General features: G+C 31.5%; 2 protein-coding genes across 2 annotated transcripts; one reads left to right on the top strand and one right to left on the bottom strand.

The window, feature by feature from the left end:
* Positions 1–14,054: 14,054 nt before the first annotated feature.
* LOC124825496 (protein IQ-DOMAIN 6-like) lies at positions 14,055–16,715 on the top strand. The gene is made up of 5 exons (XM_047298111.2): positions 14,055–14,391; positions 14,493–14,696; positions 14,888–15,115; positions 15,721–15,834; positions 15,918–16,715. Exons 1-5 carry the CDS (start codon positions 14,332–14,334, stop codon positions 16,593–16,595), a joined length of 1,284 nt encoding a protein of 427 aa, XP_047154067.2. The 5' UTR covers positions 14,055–14,331; the 3' UTR covers positions 16,596–16,715.
* A 285-nt stretch (positions 16,716–17,000) lies between these two features.
* LOC124825495 (cytochrome P450 711A1-like) lies at positions 17,001–20,807 on the bottom strand. The gene is made up of 5 exons (XM_047298110.2): positions 20,524–20,807; positions 19,196–19,348; positions 18,048–18,846; positions 17,862–17,957; positions 17,001–17,659 (listed from the first exon to the last, which is right to left on the bottom strand). Exons 1-5 carry the CDS (start codon positions 20,742–20,744, stop codon positions 17,327–17,329), a joined length of 1,602 nt encoding a protein of 533 aa, XP_047154066.1. The 5' UTR covers positions 20,745–20,807; the 3' UTR covers positions 17,001–17,326.
* Between the last annotated feature and the right edge of the window lie 2,146 nt (positions 20,808–22,953).

Genomic DNA, 22,953 nt, shown 5'->3' with positions numbered 1-22,953 from the left:
GGCCGCAGTCTATATTATTTTTAAATAAATATGTTTTAGGTCTTAATAAATCATGGAATTTACTTTTATTTCCTTATATATATTTTTTAATTATTTTGTCTGTAGTAAATTTTTTACTTTTGTTTTTTATATTAAATTTTTTTATATGAAATAAAATGTTTTAAATTACACTCTGGGATAAAAATAAAATAAATAATGTATTATTAATGAAAAAGTTAAAAAATATATCAACGAAAAGCAAATTTTAATAGTTTATTAGAGAAAAAAAAATATAGGATTCTTATTTCTTATTGATATTTTTACACTTTGGTTCCATTAAAATAAACTTTAAATGATATTTTAAATATAATTATTACAAAAGTTAACATTTTTGTCGTATCGTAGACGATAATTTATAATTAATTGATAATGTAAATTAAAAATCTATTAACATTTTTTTAATTATTCAAACAGTTTTTTTCTTTTCTTGAATTTGTTATATTTAAGCATATTATAATTAATAATAATATTATTTTATATACATTTTTACAGTATTTTTTTATTTTTTAATATTTTATATTAAATTATTAATTATTTAAGTGTAATACACATGATCATTGGGTTGGATTATTTGATAACCAAATCTGATTTAATTTAATTCAAATTAACCTCTTCTTATACACAATTGGATAATAAGTTTAATGTGGATGATCAAAGACTTAACTAATATAAGGTATATCAATTGTGAAACGAAAGTTAGGTAGTTAAATTATGATATTAAGATTTTAAACTCTGAAGTAGAAAGAGTTGTCATGATTATCAACACTTTTGGTCAGTGATAAGGGTGTGATCTAGCAATTGACATCTAGAGCGCATTATTGAAAGTTATTTAATTTTTATTCAAAAGAGCTAGTTATTCATAAACATTTATAAAAAATTCTCCTATTTTCACTAGATAAAGTTGTCATTTTGGAAAATTAGGATGTTTTTTTTTTGGCAAACGAGGGAGTTTTGGGATGCAATGGTAATTTTTCCCTTTGAACCAACTAGAGTTGTTAGAGAATGTTGTGGTTCCTAAGGAGTTTTCTTTTAAGGAGTTTTCTTTTAAGGCTTCGGATGAAAATAAAATAACACATTATAACGTAAGAGCTAAGGATATTATATCTTTTTGCTTTAATTCTTGATGAATTTTATAGAGTTTCAACATGTTATTCAGTTAAAGAAACGTGAGATGTGTTGGACGTCACTCATAAAAGAAGTGAAGAATCTAAGAAAGCAAGGATAAATACTATCATACAAAAGTATGAGAGGTTTAGGATGTTACCAAGATTAAAGATGTTGAAAATGAGTTCACTCATAAAGTAAATCACATTCTTGCTTTTAGAAAGATTTTTGACAAAGAAGAACTCAATATCAAGATTCTAAGAAACTTAAATAGATAATGGCGACCAAAAGTAATTGTTATTTCTAACTAAAGAGATCTCACTATGGTGAATATAACCACATTGTTTAATAAGTTGGGAGAGCATGAACCAGAACTAGAAAGATTAAATGAGGAAGAAGAATGAGAAAGGAAAAACAACATAGCCCTTAAAGTTAACGTTACAAAAATTGAGAGATGTATAGAAAAAAAAATATAGACAATTTAGATAGTGAAAGTCTCAATTTACTCGAGAAGAAGTTCTCTAAGTTTCTTAAGTACACGAACAAAAGTGAGAGCAAGTCTATGACGCTAAAGAAGAGCTAAAAAAAGCATGATTAATTGTCAATATACACATGCTACGAATGTGGTAAGCAAAGTGAAATTAAACCTAACTATATATCCTTCATTGAAATTGAAACAAAAACTTGAAAAAAATAAGGAAGTAAAGAATTACAATATGAAGAAAATAATTTATATTCACTAGTGCAAAACTTACTTTTTGTAGCAACTTTTTGTACCGATTATAATCCATCCGGTATGAAAAGTGGTATAGTGACATAATTGTAAACATTGTAAGACTTTCTACAACAATTGGAGATAGAATTGGTATAAAAAGTAGGTGTGGTAAAAATTTTGTAACAAAGAAGAAAACTTTTTATACTAGTTGTAGTTATAATCGATATAGAAAGTGGATGCAGTGACATTTTGTAATAAAGAAAAAAAACATTCTAGACCAGTTCTAGTTATAACATGTATAAAAAGTGGGTGTTGTGGTATTTTTGTAATAAATTACATTGAATCCATTTCATTTTCCAAGGCAACAACACACACGTTCTCTCATTCTCCAAAATCATTGAGATCGTGCATCAGCACCTTCACCACAGAAACAAAGCGTCATCGCATGAGCTCGTTGGAGTAGCCTCACACAATTGCAACAATGACAAAGTGAATCAGGTTAGCCACCACGTGAACATCAAACACCCCATAAACCATAACACCTATTTGCCATTAATGTAGATCCGCAAATTACGAGTCACTAGAAAATGTAGATCGAGCTCCATGAAGTGCAACCATTTCCATATCATTCACGAACTTTGTAGTGATGGCATGACAAATCTATACCACCATCACTATGTTCTTTATCCATAACCACCATTTTCAAGTTCTTTATCGTATTCTTCATCAAAGCAAACTATAAATCATGTTGTTGATTTGTTGAAAGTGTTGCATAGTGGCATTGGGTGATTCATAGATGGGTGAACCCCTGGAGTATTCATGTATGTTGTTTGAAAGATTGGAAAAGAAGAGTTTCACTGTTTGTTTTTAATGATGGAGAGGAAGGTATGGCTCTGTGACACAATGATGGGATGCAATGGTCCCGTTTTGAATCTCGTTGTGGGATTTTCGAAAGTGACATTGTAGAGAGGTGTATTAGGTGTGAAGATGGAGGATGAACATAAGTGATAAAGGTGAGAACAAGATGTTTGAAATACTTTTTTATACCAGTAATGGACTTAACCGATATAAAAAATAACACTTTTTATATCAGTTATGAAATCGGTATAAAAGTATAGAAAGTTAAAATTTTCTATACCATTTTTATCTATTCCAATTTTGGTACTGACACTAGTGCATAAATGGCCTTTAACGTCACCCCTTAGACGTCGGATCCCACAATATCCAACGTAAAAGATTGACTAGTGACATTTTGGTAAATAAGTTGGCCTTGGCGACGTCGGTTCATGGGGGGGCCCGACGTCTATACTTTAAACCACGTCAGTTCGTACAATTAGACGCCAACCGATATAAAAAATAACACTTTTTATATCATTTATGAAATCGGTATAAAAGTATAGAAAGTTAAAATTTTCTATACCATTTTTATCTATTCCAATTTTGGTACTGACACTAGTGCATAAATGGCCTTTAACGTCACCCCTTAGACGTCGGATCCCACAATATCCAACGTAAAAGATTGACTAGTGACATTTTGGTAAATAAGTTGGCCTTGGCGACGTCGGTTCATGGGGGGCCCGACGTCTATACTTTAAACCACGTCAGTTCGTACAATTAGACGCCAAAAAGGGAGTGCCAAAATGTGAAAAGTCATTTTTTATCGTCATTTAGACGTCGGATCCCACCACATCGACGTCTAGATAGTCATTGAGACGTCGGTCCCCCTTACATCCGACGCCTAAATGGCCTGACAGGGTAAGTGAAAAGTTGTTTTGGACGTCGGCTCCCCTTGCATCCGACGTCTATATACACAACGAATATTAATCTTTAAATCGAATGAAAGTCATATTATTGAGGTCCCCGATGTCTAGTCGAGAATAGACGTCGGGCAATGGGGGCACCGACGTCTTGATTCCTGTTAAATCAGAAATCACAAACCCGCAGTTACGCGCATTCATCGTCTTCCTCCTCGCATTTTCTCTCCGCGGCATTGCATTTCCAGGTGCGTTTTATCTCTTTTTAACCATTTAAACTTACTTTTACTCTGATTAAATTAGTCTTTGATGGATTATCTTTCATTTGAACAGATTAAAATGAGTTTTCGTTGTGTTTTGGTGCAGTTTTTCTCGTGTCTTTAGGTAGCGTAGTAGCACATTCTCCCTTTGCTAGTTTTCTCGTAAGAAAAGCTTGCGTCTTTTGGATCTCTTATAGCATTTCAACCCAAAATCGAACCTGGGTCCTTGCCTACTTCTCATGTCACCGTATTCTTTTTCATTGGCGGTTGGAATGGAACTAGGTAAGGACCCAGATTCGGTTTTCGGTTGAAATGTCATAGGAGGTCCAAAAGACACAAACTTTTCTTATGTGGAAACAAGGAAGAAGGTGCTACTACGCTACCCAAAGACACGAGTTGTAGTAGACGTCGGTTAATGTCATGTCCGACGTCTATAATGCCCTTAGACGTCGGTTTTCATGTAATCCGACATCTTTATTGACGTCCCATTAACGTCATCCATAAAGACGTCAGATCGGGATCTGACGTTAAAAGCCCAAAATAACATACATCTAAAGCCCTTTCTGCACTAGTGTGATATATAAAGTTTTTTTTAAAAAAATTGATATTAAAAGTTTTTCCTAGTGATTGTAAAAGAAGACAACACAAGTGAAAATGAAAAGAGACAAATTTGTATTCAAATGGAAAATCTTCAATAAATAGTATAAGTAGTTTAGAGTCTCAAATTGAAAAAAATTATACTTAATACAAAGAAATTACATAAAGAAATAAAGCATCTTATATGTCAAGAGCTTTCAACAATAGTCTAAAAGGAATATAAAGAAATAAAACATCTTATATGTGAAGAGCTTTGAACAATAGCCTCAAAGGAGTTATGCTGCATTTATTTTTTCTTGTGTCGTTTATGATTTTACTTTATATGTTATGTATAAAGTTGTATTGCATATTTTAATATTGGTCCATTTTCAATTTTCCGTGTCACTTTTTGAGCATTCCAAAAGGGGAGAAAGGTTGGTTAATTTGTTCCACGAATCAATTGGTTTACCATCATAAAAAAAGGAAAAAAAGAAGAAGAGAAATTGTTAAGATAAACACTCTACTAAAAGCATTTGTTATTTTTTATGATATCTACATTATATCTACATCCAAGACTTTTCTCTTCATAGATTGTCCAAGTTGTGTGAAAATTTTGTAAAAATTTGATTTTCCTTTCTATGATCTTGCCATAAAAGTCTTTTAAGATTTATTTTATAAATATTTAATTAATTAAGATAAATAAATAATCGATTAAATAAAGTTAAGGCAAAATATTTTAAAGTATTTTTAAAACTACACTTATTTTGAGTATATTATTTCGTTCTTCAAAAAATATTGATCGAAATTTGAGAATAATCATATTAACTTATTGTAAATTTTGAAAAAATTGATTGCAATATACTATTATTAGTTCACACAATTAAAATGTAGAGGACTAAAAAAGATGGGGAAAACAGATAAAAGAGGGAAAGAAAAAAAAATCAGTATGAAGTAGAAGTCAAATTATTTTGAATTAGTAAATATGAACACCATTGTTTTATTAAAAACTTAAACATAACACCTTGACCTGATCTGAACTTTATTTTTGTCCACTATGGAGGATCCGTTTTGTAGAATTTGCAACTTTTCAACTTATACAAAAAAAAAATACAGTGGGAAACATAATATTTTCTATTTAACTCTTTTTTTTTTAAAAAAACTGACCTTTTTTATCACTTATCTTATTTATTAATAGAAAAATTAACTTAAGTTACTGACTAAAATCTACTTAAGAATAAAGCAACAAAAGTTTATAAATGTGCTCCTAAACAAGAAAAGTAATATATATAAAATTCGGGAATATTATTTACATAAAGTGAAAAAGAAGTTAAAAGATGTAAGAATATACACAGAGTTGAATTTTATTTGAAATATTAATAGAAATTAGATTAAACCTAAACCAATGAAAGAGAGTTTCCATGTTTAGTCTTTGTGTTTTCATTTTCATTTCTTTCCCCTCAGTTCCTATATCCAAGCAATCATATTCGGTTTTCCTCAACTAGACCAATGAAAAACAAATTAACTACACATTTCATTTCATGGATTCTATTTCTGTGTATCAACTTCCTCTATCACAGTAGTTCCTACAACATTTGGCAAGAAGCAAAATCATTAATAATTACTATTATTATTATTATTATCATCATCACCATGGAAGAAGAGAGCATAAGAGCATAGATCATAGTGATCTAGTGGTAGAAAAAATCTCAGATCAAATTCCAAAGTTATGGGAAGAATAGTCCCTAATGAGAATAACATCACATTGATAGATCCATTTCTTTATGTTTCATTCTGCATGGCTGGATTGGCCACGAGCATTACTATAATCACAGCTTTGTGCATTGTGAGGTTTCGAAAAAAATCATCACCACCTACATCAATCTCTGAACATTATTTAGATAAAGAGCATAATGTTTTGATCAACGAATCTACAACCCCACCAACAACCTCGTTAGAACAGGAACAACCTAGTACCTCAGAGGGAGCAAGGTTGGAGAATGAGATGTCGGTAAAGGTGTTACCTCTTCCCCCAGCACTGCAGCAGCACCCTCAAGTGAACCCTAAATTTGTGAAAAGAGCAACTTCTGAACGAAGATTGTCTTTGAATCTGAGCAGGAGGATGATGCCAAGGAGTTTATCAGTGGCAAGAAATTGGGATCAAGAGGGTGGATCGAAGAAAGGGGCATTGAGAATTGATGAGGGTGTGTTGATGAAGACGAAAGAGAAGATGAAAACAGATGATTCTGTGTGGATGAAGACGAAAGAGAAGTTGAAAAGAGATGATTCTGTGTGGATGAAAACGATCATACTTGGTGGAAAGTGTGTTCCTGATGAAGAAGATGATGTTGTGATCTATGAAGAGAAAGGGAAGAAAATCTCAGCATACCATCCTAGAAAGCTTACCTCTTCCTCCATTTCTAGTCAATCTTCTTATTACATTAATGCTGATAATCCTGATAACCCTGATGCTCTCTCTGTACACAAATCCTCACAAGAAAGAATCAATAACACATGTGAGTAGGAAAAAAATTAAATTTTCATGTTATTATTATGTCTTTTCTTATATTTGTATTGTTAGAAGAAACTTTTCTTTGTTTATCCTAGTCTTTTTGTTATGTGATCACATTTCATGACACTCATTAAGTCGAAAGCGTGCATGGCTAGAATTAATAGAATGAATTTTGTAGCATGTTTATCAGAAGCAACAGGAAAATGTTTCTGTGTCATTTAAGGTTATTGAGGTAGCTTCTGTGACATTTAAGTAATTTTTGGCGTAAAAAGAAACGAGAAAAAGAAAACTGTTGCAAAAAATTTAATTAACAAAATAAAAATGATAGTTAAAACTTCAGTTTTTATAAGGAAAACAATTGTCGATAATACTTTCATGAATAATTCTAATTTATATATACTAATAATTACTTTATATAAGATCTTTAAATATTTTGTGCATCTTTCATTATTTTTAAAAGAATATAATTTAAGTGTATTACAATTTATTCATTTTGGGGTTTCTTCTTTTAAATTATGTGACAAAATTCATTTTAGTCCTATAATCAACCTAAGCCTAAATTTTAAAAACATATTAAAAGTTTATCATCTTAAAGATAATTAATTGAATCTTAAAAGAGACTATACTATACGTAAGTCTCCATATAAAGGTATTAATCTATTTATGTAAATTGTTAACGAATTATAATTTTAAAGTTTGGAATTTAATAATTGAATAATGTGTGAAAATTATACTATAATGAAAATAAAGTAAAAACAAATTGCAATAAGAAATTTTTTTAACATTTTTTTACAATAGACTATGTGTCACTATTTTATTAGTTCATATATTTGAAACAGACCAATCACGAGCTACCACATAAGCGGTTGTAAAAGAATTGTCAAAAAAAGTTGTTAAAAAAACAATTTTCATCGAATTATAATATGTTACAACTTTTTTAACAACTTTTTGACAATAAACTACGTGTCACTGTTTTATTGGTCTGTATATTTAAAATGGATCAATCACGAGCTACCACCTACACGGTTGTAAAAAAGTTGCAAAAAAATTTGTTAAAAAAACATTTCCCAAAAATAAATTGTACAAGAGATTCTTCTATAAAAGTGGGATTATACAATTTTTTTTAACAATTTTTTGACAATAGACTGTATCACTATTTTATTGGTCTATATATTTGAAATAGACCAATCACAAACTACCACATAAGTTATTGTAAAAAAGTTATAAAAAAATGGTTAAAAAAACATTTTTTCTTAAAAGTGTGACTATGGTAGCATATAAGTGGAAAGTGTATATATATAAAGTAAAGAGAAACTAATATATCGAAAGTCATTTATGTTAATTATTTTAGGTTTTTTACCTTGTAGCATATAAGTGGAAAGTGTATATAAAATAAAGAGAAACCAATATCGAAAGTCATTTATGTTAATTATTTTAGATTTTTTACCTTAATTATAAGTCCACATTAGCTCACTAGTACAAAATGTGTTTTTAAACTCACACATTATACCTCTGTTTACATCAAACCGCTGCCTATTCAGACGCGGTGGCAGTTTCGTAATTAAAGAAACCTTATAGGCCGCGGTTCAAAGAAAACCGGTGCAAAACAGCTATACTATTTCGGTTTTAAAGGCAACCGGTGCCTAAACATGGTCAGAAAAATAATACTGCTTCGGTTGCACGCAGAACCGAAGCATAAAGATCTGCAACACGTCAAATCAGTCAAGAATAGGCACCGGTTAAATTAAAGAACCGAGGCCGTATAGGCCCAGATCCTCGTGGGCCTAGACCTAATTAAGGGTGAAACTTCTTTTCCTTAACGCACACCGCACACCGCACAGCAGATCTCTTTCTTTCCCTCGCACCAGATCCCTCAGATCCTCATCTTCAACTCGCCCCAGCAGCCACGCTTCTTCCCTTTCTCTTCTTCCCTTGAGGCGCGGCGATGCGAGGTGAGGCGCGGCACTGCGAGGCGAGGCACTGCGAGGCGCAGCGATGCGAGGTGAGGCGCGGCGATGCGAGGCGAGGCACTGCAAGGCGCGGCCAGGTGAGGCGCGGCGAGGCGCGGCGATGCGATGCGAGGTGCGGCGATGCGAGGTGAGGCGCGGCGATGTGAGGCGAGGCGCGACGATGCGAGGTGAGGCGAGGCGAGGCACGACGATGCGAGGCGCGGCGAGGAAGGTGGTGGCGCGTTGCGAGGAAGGCGGCAGCGGAGTGAATCGATTTTGCATTTTAGGGTTTCTGAAATTTCATTTTCAGATTTGGGATTTTGTTATTGTTTTTGCAATTTGGGGTTTCAGTTATTCATCTAATTTTGGGGTTCTTGTGTTATCTGAGTTTGCTGATTTTGTGAAACAGTGTGGTGGTTATCTCCTCTGATTATTCATTTTGTTACCTGAGTTCTTGTTATTTTTAACGTTTTTCAGTTCGTTTCAGTTTGTTTTTCGATTCATTTTTCAGTTCGTTTTTCAATTCATTTTTCAGTTCGTTTTTCAGTTTGGGATTTGAAATTAAAATTTGAAATTGAAATCTGAAATTGAAATCAGATACGAAACAGGCTATTGAAAAAAAAGTATCCTACTACCTCGGTTTATGTTCTAACCGAGGCCGTAGAGATAAACAAAATGTCACGGTTTAGAACCGAGGCAAAAGGGCTGTCACTTTTTGTCTCGTCTGAATATGCCTCGGTTCAAAAACCGAAACCTATGAATGAAATGAACCGGTGCCGTATCCTCTTCCTGCACTAGTGGCTTGAACATTACCATGTCTAACATTAAAAAAATATTTCATCAGTAAAAAAAAGTATAATGAAATAAGTTTGTTTCAATTTGTCGTGTTTAAGTATCAAATGAAAATTTTTGATAAAATTAAATAAAAATTGATGAAAAGAAAAGTTAAACTTATGAGAGAAGTTTAGTCACATAAAAAGAAGATTTGTTAAGTTTAAGGGTACTCATGTATCTTTAAAATTTAGATATTCTTAAATATGTTTAACTCAATCTTCTTTTCAAACCGTCTGATTTTCAAAGTCTGACTTAAAATAAGACATTGATATAAAATTATGATTGATTTCACAACATAAAATAAGACATTGATATAAAATAACACAACAAATAAACAGTCACAATCACATATGAAAATGTAATATTAGTAAATAAAACATAGTAAAACTAACGACAAGACAAAAGTGAATCTGCAAATGGAGATTAAACCCTAACTCACAAGAACACTTTTGTTATTATCACATAATAAAAAATAAAGAAAAAAAAATCTCAGATTTGATATATAAAAAGAAATTTATGTCATACATTTTTTTTTATCTGAAATAAATTTCGATTTAGGCATAATTTTATAATAATTTATAATTTTCGTAAAAAATTTAGTAGTAGATATTATCTAATTAATGATAATAGTTTCTTTATAAAATAATGTGTAAAACTCAAATTATGTTTTTTTATTATTTTAGACATATTTATCAACATAAAAATTATAATAATTATATTAGTTTTAAAACAAGACAAAAATAAATTTTAAGGATTTACGTGTTTTATTAATCATTTGATACCACATCTATTTAAATATAAGAATTAGGGATGATAATATAGCATAACTAAGATGGATTTTGCATTCATATTCATTTCCAAATAAAAATTTATTCCTATTCCCGAGTGAAAATATCTTAAAAATATGTGAAATGATTTTATGATAAATCCAAGAATTAGAAAAAAAGAGTGAATGTAACTAAAAAAATTATCAATAAATTAATATATATATATATATATATATATATATATATATATATATATATATATATATATATATTACCTTTTAATAATTTAAACTGAGACAGAAATAAAGATAAGTATAGAAACAAAAAAAACTGGATATGTGCATATTCATTCAAATCTCCAAACTCAATTAAAAACATCATACATTACAGAAATTTTTTATCAAAACAGAAGCGAGTTTGAATAATATTCATAAAAACGAATTTATTTTTCTATCATATTATTATATTTAAATAAATAGACTGCAGTTAAATATAGGTTAATACGTATTATATCTTTATTTGTTTAAGTTTACTTAAATATGTTTTTATGTTTCTACATCCTATGTATAATGTATTATTTACTTTATTGCTTGAGTTGTTTACTTTTAAACATAATCTTGAAGAGTACGAATATAATTTGAAATGAAATTATTCAAATAAAGAAAGAATTCCCTTTTTATATTTTTTTTTCTCGATTTTTTTTAATCCAAAATAACCCAAACACGTTTTTCACCTTTTACCTTTAACTAGTACTTCCTTTTATCTATTGTTTTTACCCTTCTGACGTTTAAATAAAGACATAAAATATAAAGTTGTGTGGTGGCGTAGGAGGATCCGAGGATGAAAGTGAAAAGTGGTTGGATTATAGGGTCCCATATCATTTAAGTTAACTTTCTTTTGTTCTTTTTATATTATTTCTATAATTCAGCATTCAAATTTCTTGTTTTTTCTTTTTCTCACCTTTCTCTTTCTCTATGAATCCTTGAAGTCAAATCAACTGCTCCAACAACAGTTTAAACACAAAGCCATTTCTCCTTTCGAATAAAATGGTCCACTCCATCTCTTTTCTTTTTCTCCCTTTGCGCAACATGGAAATTGGAAAAAAATCTCACATAGTTTTAGAAAGGTTTAATAACCTTTTTTTTTTCTTTAGTTTCGTTCTAGTGTATAGTTAGTCCAACCTCTTAAAAAAGTGTCAATTTCATCCATACTTGATAAAACGACGTTAGTTTTTCTTTCTCTTTCTTTTACTCCTCTGTAACGCAACAGCTCTTGTCACCTTTTTATAAGTGATATGATTTACTTCCTGACACATAAATCATTTTGTGAAGTAATTATACACATTTTTGTTATATCAGAATTTTATCAATTTAATATTAGAGACTTGTTATGTTTTCTTTTTAAAGGGTGAAACTTTTTTAAAAAAACACACACATAATATATAATATATATATATATATATATATATATATATATATATATATATATTGTGTGAATAAATTTTTATTCGAAAGACTGATGAGTTGAAAATATATTTTATATTACTTTCATAAATTGTAAAATATAATAATTTATATGTGTTTGGTGTAATTCTATGAATCTAGTGGAGAGATTTTATGGTGACGTTTCAGTAGTGTATGTATTGGTGTAAAAATTTAGAAATTGGGTTTCCTTATTGCTCTAATAGCCATCAATTTTCAAGTAGAGAAGGGTGGGATATATGGTGAGAGGGACAAGAGATCCTCTCATAAGAACGACCACATGGTTCTTATGGCCTTGAAATAGGGTAACTTTGTGTGTGGTAGAGTGAAACCCATTAGCAATAGCTCTGCAGAGTATAATGCTATCAAAATGGGTAACCCAGCTCGACCGGACACGACCTACCACGGGTTGATCATTTAGTAAGTTAACCCAACCCGACTCATTTATTGCAAGCTAACAAAAAATCGAACCTAACCCGACTCACCACGGGTTGGTGGGTTAAACAGGTTGGCTCATTGGTTCACTTAATTACATTTTTTTCAAATAAAAAAATTATAACTTTTTTTTGTAATTTAAATCTAAATAAATTTCACTCTAAAATGATGTTAAACTCCAAAGACAATTAAAAAAAAAGTACCATATAATCCAAATTTAATCCAAAAACAAGCACAAAAGGTGAACAACTAAGTTTCTAAAATGGAACATTTTTGTGTCACTTATCATTTATAATATTAGAGTCTTGAATAGATAAATCCATAATATTTTTTTCTCTTAAAACACATTTTTCTTTTTCCTCATCTATAATATAATAAAAAATATGTTAACTAATAATATTAAAACACAAAGTAATAAATAATTAAATTAGATGGGTTGATGAGTCAACCCGGCTCACCACGAGTTCAACTTGGGTGAGCCGGGTTCTAAGTGAACCAAGTTCTAAGTGAGCCAGGTTGAAAATTAGCTTGTGTCAAAAAATAACATTTTTTTCAAATTCAACTCGGTCTCGTGGAGGGTCAAGTTGGCCCGGAGGTTCTAACCTATTTAGACAATACTAGCAGAGTAGTAAAGGTCACTACAAGTGCATAACCTATCACAATTCTACATCAATACATGTATCCGAATGGTCAAGTCTAGTATATATGATTGCATGTGTTAGGATTTGTTGATATGGATGTTTATGTGTGTTAATATCTATATAAATATTATGAAAACTCTTTTGGTACATTAGTTCACCATTTTCTTATCTGTTTGTTTGTGTATTTTTCTTGTTTATAATGATCACCTTAATTATGTGAGCATACAAAAAAGTTCGAGTTGGCCAATATAGAGTAAGGAAGATGTCGAAGTTTAGACGGGAATGATTTAGTTTTGTATAATTCCCTTCTTCTTTCTTAGTTTTAGTTTATGTAGTTTTAGTTTATGTTAACTTGTATATATAACTTTCTATATATTCAGTTCATAAGGTGCTTTAATATAGACGTTGTAACTATATCTCATATACTTGTTTAATTATCATCTTTTTAACATTCATTTAATATATTTACATTATTAAAATGAGATATTATAAGTATAAAAAAACAATATTTTTAATATAAATTATTATTTAATAATTTATTAAAAGACCAAATAATTTAAATTTAGAAAAGAATAATTAATAAAAAAATATATACAAAAATATATTTCTATTTTCACGATACATCAGTTTAAAAATAAAAGAATTACTAAAAGAAAATAATAACTTATATACACATATAACAACAAAATAAATATAAAAAATATACTAAACAACCAATTACTAGTAGAATTTATGAGAATCACATAGTTTGAATTCAAATGGCAAACGTCAGATCTTATTATTAATCTCATTCATTATGACTCTTTAATATTGAATTAAAGTATATGAGCTGATAACTACAAACTTTGAGGTGTAACTGTTCTTTCATTTTCTTCTTCTTCTGCATTCCAAAACCTTTTCACTTTCTCTTTCTTTTCCCATATGAAGAGGGTCCCACACAACAAAATCACCACATATTCACAACTCTGAAACGACGTAGTCCCAGTGGAGCGGGAGATAACAGAACATGTCTATTGTCGGTTTCATGTTTGAATTTCAAATCTCGGAAAACGGCACGCACGACACAAACCCACGACCAATCAAAAACATTAAAACCACATTCTTCTCTCTCCAACATGATTCTTTTTCATTATTACCCATCTCAGTTTCAATCACAACTCATTAATCACAAACCCAAAACCAAACTCTCTTCATTAAATTCCATTTCCCCCTCCCTTAAAGCAAGCCAAAGCTTGCGTCTTTAGCATCAAACAGTTTCACCAGCCAAATGGGTGCATCTGGAAAATGGGTGAAGGCGTTGATCGGACTCAACAGCAAGAATGAACTTGTAAGTTGATTGTTGTTTCTTGCTACCAAGCCACCATTTTTATTGTTACTGTTTCTGTTTTGGGGACAATTGAGTGAGGAAAAACTGTTGGGTGGTTTCAGGGAGGGAAGAAGAAGAAGTGGAGACTGTGGAAGAGTTCTTCTGCAGGGGAGAACAGATCTCAAGACTTCGAGTATTGCAGTGTGGCTTCCGATTCGTTCACCGCTGCAGTGGCCACAGTTGTCAGAGCTCCACCTAAGGATTTCAAACTCCTCAAGCAAGAATGGGCTGCCACCCGAGTTCAAACTGCTTTCCGTGCCTTCTTGGTTTGAATTCTGATATAACTCAACTCCAATAGCTAATTCATCTTGCAAGAGACAATTTTCACTTACTTTATATGCATTATTATGTGATTGCTGGAACAGGTGTTGTTGTGTTCTGCAATTCAGAACACTTGACTGTTCTTGGAACATGCTTGTTGTGTTGGATTTTTATGATTGGGTTGTTATGGTTGTAGGCAAGAAGGGCATTGAGGGCGTTGAAGGGAGTGGTGAGGCTTCAAGCTCTTGTAAGGGGTAGACTTGTGAGGAAGCAGGCTGCAGTCACACTGAGGTGCATGCAGGCCTTGGTTCGTGTCCAGGCACGTGTGAGGGCGCGGCGCGTGCGAATGTCCATGGAGGGGCAAGCAGTTCAAAACATGCTAAATGAACGCCGCACCAAGGCTGAACTCAACAAGGAAGCAGAGGTACCATCCCATAATTTCTTCACACAAAACTTACTTACAATTTCTGAGATGTTGTCACTGTTTTTCACCGGTCAGAATTGGAGATTCATCTCAAAAAAGAAACTTTTATTACATGAATCATCACCAAGGTAAAACACTAATTATAATTACTGATGATTTCCAAAAGCATGTAAGGAATTACCTTGACTAAACTTCTTTAATGTTTCTGGTACTGTTTCAATCGGAATTGTTGTTTTATATAACCTTTGCTGACTAAAAATGCAATTTTAATTAGAGAACTACACTAAAAACACTTAACATGTGCTTTGTTTTCGGACGGGGTCAATGAAAAAGTAAAATTGGAAAGACCTCTTGTTTGGTTTTTAATTGGATCTGATTATATTGAGTTTAACTGCAAGTTTGCCTTGAAATATTCAAGTGGAGTGAAGGGAGGATCATCATCACTCATAATTGTCTGCAAACTTCATCTAAACATGCACTTCAGAAATTGCATATAAGTTTTTTCAAATTCCTAAATCATCATCCATGCAATACAAAATTGTTTTGCACACCTTACCTCTACAGAAGATTTTGTTAGAAACATTGTTTTGTCAACTTGTGTGCAGGATGGTTGGTGTGATAGCAAAGGATCTCTGGAACATGTCAAGACAAAACTACAAATGAGGCAAGAGGGAGCTTTCAAGAGGGAGAGAGCAATTGCATACTCTCTTGCCCAAAAGGTATGTACCAACAGATTTAGAAAATATGTAACTTTTATCATTCCTGCTTATTAGGAAACATGTTTAAGAGTTGACTTTTGCAGCAATGGAGATCAACCCCCATTTCAAATTCAAGAGCAAACACCTCTTTGAACAAGCAAGATATAGACAAGGCTAACTGGGGATGGAGTTGGTTGGAACGTTGGATGGCAGCAAAGCCATGGGAGAGTAGATTGATGGAACAAACTCGTCATCAAGCTGATGCCACAGAGAAAACTCCTCCTCCTCCTCCAAAGAAATGCGTGGACCCCACAAATTCGAAAAATATTTCAGAACCATGCAGTGTCAAAGTCAGAAAGAACAATGTTACCACAAGGATTTCAGCTAGACCTCCTCATATTGGCCAAGCCACTCGTTTGTCCTCTAGTCCTAGTTCTGAGTTTCACTACGATGAGAGCTCTAATTCATCTTCAATATGCACATCCATGACACCAATATCTGGGAGTGTGTCTTTGCCTTGTGAGAGGACAGAGGATAGTAACAACAGTACTACTAGGCCTAGTTACATGAACCTGACCGAGTCAACCAAGGCAAAGCAGAAAACCAGCAGTCATCAATACAACAGATCTCAGAGGCAACAGTCCATGGATGAGTTCCAGTTTCTCAAAAGGACAGCGGTTTTCTCAAATGGAGATGCCAAAAGCACTGGTGCTTCTGACCCTTCAACCAACTTTTCTAGGCCACTTTACCTACCCACCTACATGGATAAGAAGCCACGGTGAAATGGACGATTCAATTGATTGTTCATATGTATTTATTTCCATGAAGTTCAACACTTCAACATCTTGTTGTTCAACGATCTCTGAATTTAATTTCGACTGTAGCAGTAGCTTTTGTGCTTTCCCTCCACAATACTCTACTTTAGAAATCTGCATTTGTGTGATCAATTTTTATGGGTAGTATCATGATTATACAAATTTGTCAAGAGACTGCAAGATTGAAGAAAAATAATTGAAGAGTGAGATTTGTTATACTGATGCCTTGAGGTTCTTCCATTTAATAACTAGTTTTATAAATTATACTCTTCTATTATGTTCAAGTCTTAATAGTTGGTGTTTTTATTTGGACTTGGACTGCGAAAAGGTCTACTGATAGGTTGGATTAAGGTGTAAATTGGATATTGTATAAGTGAAGATGTTTCAAAGAGAGAAATTGTCCTGGATCTCGGTATTTTAAGGTGGTGTGATACAAGTTCCAATTTGGTGTACTTAAAGCTTTGAAGATTGTGTCTAATGAATTGGTTTTTTGAATTGTACAAACCCACAATCCAGTGGGAGAATCTGTTTTTTGTTAGAACATAATTTTTCTTTTATAAAATCTGCTTAAAAGCTCGATATCCTATAAACATTGTTTTTGCTTAGATCTGAGCATATTATACTTTTTTGAATTAGCGTATATTCTGCTTTGTTTACAATCACAAGTACAATCTAGTTGGTATCAAATCAAATTCACTTTATTGTGTTCTTCTTATGACTCTAAGCTTGACACCATGCTTGAAGTTGAGAACCATTCCATATTCCATTTCTACAGGCTTTTCCATGTTAAGGGAATGACGAAACACATACTTTCGGTACAAATGAATCAGAGTAAGCTTGAGCTCTTGTAGGGAAAATTTCTGTCCAATACATGCCCTAGGACCAATTCCAAATGGTATGAATGCATAAGGATGCCTTAGTTTCATTTCTTCACAATTGGGGTCAAACCTCTCTGGTTTAAACTTCTCTGGATCAGGAAAATTTCTTGGATCTTTTGCTAGAACTCCAATAGCTAACCATACCCACGTCCCCTGCTCATTTATAAAACTACATCAGTGATTACATAACTTTAAAACCCTCCATCAAAACTAACTTACCATATATGTTTTTTTTTTTGTTTGATTGACAGTGTAAACACTCTTTATATTGTTTCTGCATATATTGTTTTCTCATTACATATTATCCTCCCAATTTTATAGAAAAGTTATATTTGTGGCAAAGATGTATTACTACCTTTGGAAGAAGGTAACCTCCTATCTCTACCTCATTTGATGTTTCTCTTGCAACCAATGGGGAGACAGTGTAAAACCTCATGGCCTCTTTAATCACCTGCATTAGAATATGACATCATGATTGCTCACTCCTTGTAAACTCAAAATATGAATCTTACATTTCACCAAAATTTCACTATGAGCTGACCTGATCAAGATAAGGAAAACTATCATGCAGATCTTGGGCAGTGGGAATCTTATCAGATGGACCAAATTCATCAATCTCTTGAAGTAACTTTTTCTCAACTTCTAGGTGACCAGCAACCAAGTAGACAATGGATGACAAGGTAAAGGCTGTGGTAGCTGAACCAGCAAGTAAGTGCTCATAAGTAACCGCACTAATGTATTCAGGTGAAAACACATTTTCTGATACAAGCTTTGATTCTCTTGCATTCAAAATTAGTGATAAGAAGTTTTTTGAAGTTCGGTTCTTGTCCTTCATTCTCCTATTGACAATCTCATCAAGACGACCACTCAGTTTCTCATTAATACTCTCTATTTTCCTGTCCATTGTGCCTGGTATTCTCTTTAGAATCTGCCTAAATGGCTCCTGAAGTATTGGAGCAAGTAGACCAAGTATAATGGAGAAGGAACCAGACAAGTCCATCTTAAGTTGTGTTGTGGAGTAGATGTGTTGGTTGATGAAATCTGATACTTCATCATCATCATCATCATCATCACCATTTTTCACACTGCTAACACTCTTGATTGATTCACAAACTGAATGGGGCTCAGAGAGGCCAAAGTTGACACCAAATGCTGCCTCTCCTATCACATCAGTCGCTAGCCTTAGGGAAAGATCAGAAAAGATCATGTCCTCATTTGGGGTGTCAAGATTTTCTGTTGCAGATTCTATGAATGATTGCATCATTGGCACTAAACTAGCCAAGTGTGAGGGTTGATACACTGACAATATGGTGTTTCTCATGGTTGACCATCGTGAGTCCCTACACATCATCATTGCACATCAAACACTGTTCTCACTAGAGGACAAAGATCTTGGAAAACCATTGGATTGCAAGGAATCTTCAGTTGTTCGCAAATTAAAGACACCGTATTCACAGAAAATAGGAATATTTAACATAGTGCCTACTCCATCCTACTAAAAATTCTAAAGAAATAAATCAAGAAAATTGCTTAAGAAAGAAATGGAGTTATCTGAAATATCTACTGATATATATTTTCTTGTCCCTCAAGTGCGACATCAACAATTTTTTGATAGGATAATATATTTGAAAACCTTATTGAATATATAATAACTTGCGTCATAAATTAATTATTATTCTTTATGCATACCTGGTGAAGAAGAGTCCTTTTTGATGAAGAGGTGAGGCCGAAATAGGAGAGGGAATGCTTCTGTTTGGAATGTCTTTAAATTTCTTAATTCCCACCTCTTTACAAAGCTCTGGATCTGCTACCAAGATTAATGGTTGTCTTCCCATGTGAAATCTGCTACATTAAACAGGGAATGAACAACATCATCCACAGTGAAGTGAAAATCTTGGATTAAAGAATTCACAAAGTCCGTGAGAAAAAAAAAACAATTATGGATTGATAAACATACAATGAAATAGTGATAGATTTTGAGATATCAGCATAACTCAAATATCAAAATTCATAATAATATTTAACATGATCTTGTTCAGAATTGAAGCAGAAACTATTTTATCAAGCATTAGGATTCTGATTCTTTGATAAAAATGTTCATATATACTGTTGCAAGAATTTCAATTGGGAGAAAGATATATTTAAGGAACAATGATGTAGCTTTTGTGTCTAAATACTCTTTTACTTTTACTTTATATTTTAGCACAAAAAGTGCATTTACTAGATAAAAATCCAATAGATTTTTTCAAAATATTTTAAAAAAACGGATAAAAGGGACAAGACAACAACTAAATCATCAGCTAATTAAGTTCTGTTTTGAGCTTTATAGCTTCAAACAAGTCTAGAGTTTAAATTTGATTAATTTAATTAAACATTTGTTACTTATTCATGATGGACGTGGAAAACTATGTAAAATGAGAAAAGTAAATGTTATTCATTTATTTAGGGATAATGATACTTTGAGAACATTTTTAACATCATCTACATGTCATTCTGTGATTGGTTCAAAATTATTTCACAATCAATAATAATAATCATAAATACCAACTGGACCAATCAGATAATGACACGTAAATAGTGTTATAATAATCATAAATACTAACCTAAACCAATCACATAATAGCACGTAAATAGTATTAAAATGTTATAAAAAGAATGTTGTGAAAGTATCATTATTCTTTATTTATATAATCAAAAGTAAAGTATATAAATTTACTTTAACTCACTTTAATTTTTATTTTTAATTTAAAAACATTAAGCCTCATTATATGTACTTCTTCCGAGGTAATATGCAGTGTCCCACCACCATAACACATACCTTCAGAAGTCAACTATATATAACCCCATCATTACATGACCAAATATCATCCACACCCAACACAATTTTGAGCTTTTGAATTTGAAATATAAAAGTTGGATATAATGGCAAGAATAACAGCTTTATCGAGAGAAGGAGAAGAAAATGAGAATGAATAATCTGTTATTATGATGGAAATGAGTAGAAAGTAGAAAGAAACCTGTAAATTGGGCCATATTGGTTGGCAAGGTGGGAGAAGACATCAGGGCCATATTTGGCGAGCAAGTGAAGGTGTCCTAGAAGAGGGAGAGAAGGTGGGCCTGGAACTTTCCTGAGCCCCCAATAGGGCCCATAAAGATAACCCAATAAGGCTCCCAGCAAAGCCACGAGGGTGATTATGGCTACACATGGCCATTCCAATTGCATGAACACCATTTTCATTTTGGCACATACGAAGTGAGAGGGATAGAGAGTGAGGTTATGGTTGTTGAATTTGAAGGAATGGTGATGGTGGGCTTCTGCTTTATATTCTGCTGCTGCTCCTCACAAACGATTATCAACACCACGTCAAGAGTGGGGATGCCATTTTGTCCCTTAGTCAATCATCATTCCCAATTACATACACTGTGCCCAATACATTACTTTTTCTTTATTTTATATATAATAAAATATGATGAAAATGTTTTAATATTTCTTGAATTTTTTAATATTTGTTTTTTTTATCATTTGATCAAATTGAAAGATTAGATACTAAAAATTAGTTAACGCGTAAATTCAATAATTTATTTTATTATTTTAAATTTGTATTTATAATTTTTGAAATAGATTAAAGTTATATTATAATTTTATTTTCCAAACTGAATTATCATTAGTAAACATTAACTAAACTTGATTTTGATTAATTTATATAAAGTATGATTCATCTATCAGAATTAGATGAAAGATCCATTTAAACTATATATAAATTTTATCTTACAAATTAATTTTATAAAATTAAATTAGGTTTAAAGTGTTTTTTATCATTCTATATATAATTTTTTTTCTTGTATGATAGAGATGAACTAGCAATCTAATAATTAAGTAAGAAAATTGAATTCGGTCGATGAAATGTCACGTGATATGTATGATTAAGTTTCCGACTAAAGTTAATGGTTGCGGCAATGATTTAGAAAATCTGAGAATTGAAAAATGGATATTAAGGCTGAATTAATTGACCAGAATAATCACAAAGTGAATTCATGTGAGAAAGAAAGTGATGATATCATACTATTTTATTCATTAAATACAGTTTTATTTAATTATCAAACATTAAATTTAGATTTTGTTTTAATTTAATTTCTGATTATAAATAACTTTTATTATAATATATATTAGTTTTGACTTAATTTAGAAATAACATGAAGATTTTTTAGTGAGAATCTAGATGTATCTTTTCGGATAGGATTAAAATCTATTGTCCAAACTATGTCCCCCAATCAGAATTTGACGCGTAAGAATCCTAAAAAGAAGGCGTTGTTTTGTCTGAAATATGATGTCTTTTAATAATGAAATAGATCTCTATCATCTAGCTCTTTCGTAATGATAATTTATCTGTTTCTAAGTTATATATACATATATGGACAAAGTCGTACTTTACAGTAATTATTTAATAGTCGAAAACTTAAATTTAAATTTAAATTGTATCTTCACTAAAACAATAAAAAATTAATCAAATAAAAGATAGGCTTATAATAATAATATAAAAACCTTGAAAGAAAAAACAAAAAGTAAAACACGATAACGTTCTTAAAAATTAAAAATTACCTTAAATATTAGATTGAAGTTTTCTCGTGAAAGGTTATTGAAAAAAAAAACTTATTTATAATTTAGGTATATAAAGGAAATTTATCTATCATTAAAATAAAATACAAATCACTCACAAGAAATGTTATATTTCTTTGGCAAGAAAATGATAAAACCCTATGCTTTCTCTCCTATATCTAGTTGTTAGGTTTTTATCCAATGGTTAGTCTTTTTTATGAGAAATACAAAATATTTTGCACTAATGAGTTGTGATATCATAACACTATATTATTTAACTCAAAACTTAATTCATTTTATTAAATATTTAATGTAAAACTTTCAACTCAAATTCAATTCCTAATACTAATATGAAATATTTTTTTAAAAATAAATCTATTAGATAAGATTGTTGCATTTGTGAGGTATAAAAAGTGAATGAAATGGTATGAATAAGAATCTTAACCTAGCATTAAAGTTTATAAATAATAAAACATTGCACTTCTTCAACACTTCAGTGGAGATAACATATTTTGTGAAGATAGTCAAACTGGTCACACTGAATCAAGCAAAACCACAAGTTTTTTTCTTTTTTAGGATTTTCACAATAGGAGTGGCCAAAGATCATTAGTACAATTTATAATATTCATTATGAGGTCTATATTGTAACTTCCCTGTCACAAATATACTAATGTTTACATTTTTAAAGTATATATGTTAAATGTAGAATGCAATGATAACCGAATATAAAGCAAGTAAATATATAATATAGATTTTAAAGTATATTTTAAATACAAAATTTTAAATAAAACTCAAACCATTCAAATTCAAGTAGCAGTTAATTAAAATAATCTTATTTCAAACTTATAAT

The sequence above is a fragment of the Vigna umbellata genome, chromosome 1 (assembly GCF_029865625.1).
Source record: "Vigna umbellata cultivar VRB3 chromosome 1, Vumbellata_1.0, whole genome shotgun sequence".
NCBI lineage: Eukaryota > Viridiplantae > Streptophyta > Magnoliopsida > Fabales > Fabaceae > Vigna > Vigna umbellata.
The sequence above is the reverse complement of the archived record's forward strand: the minus strand, read 5'-3'. Positions and strand labels throughout refer to the sequence as shown.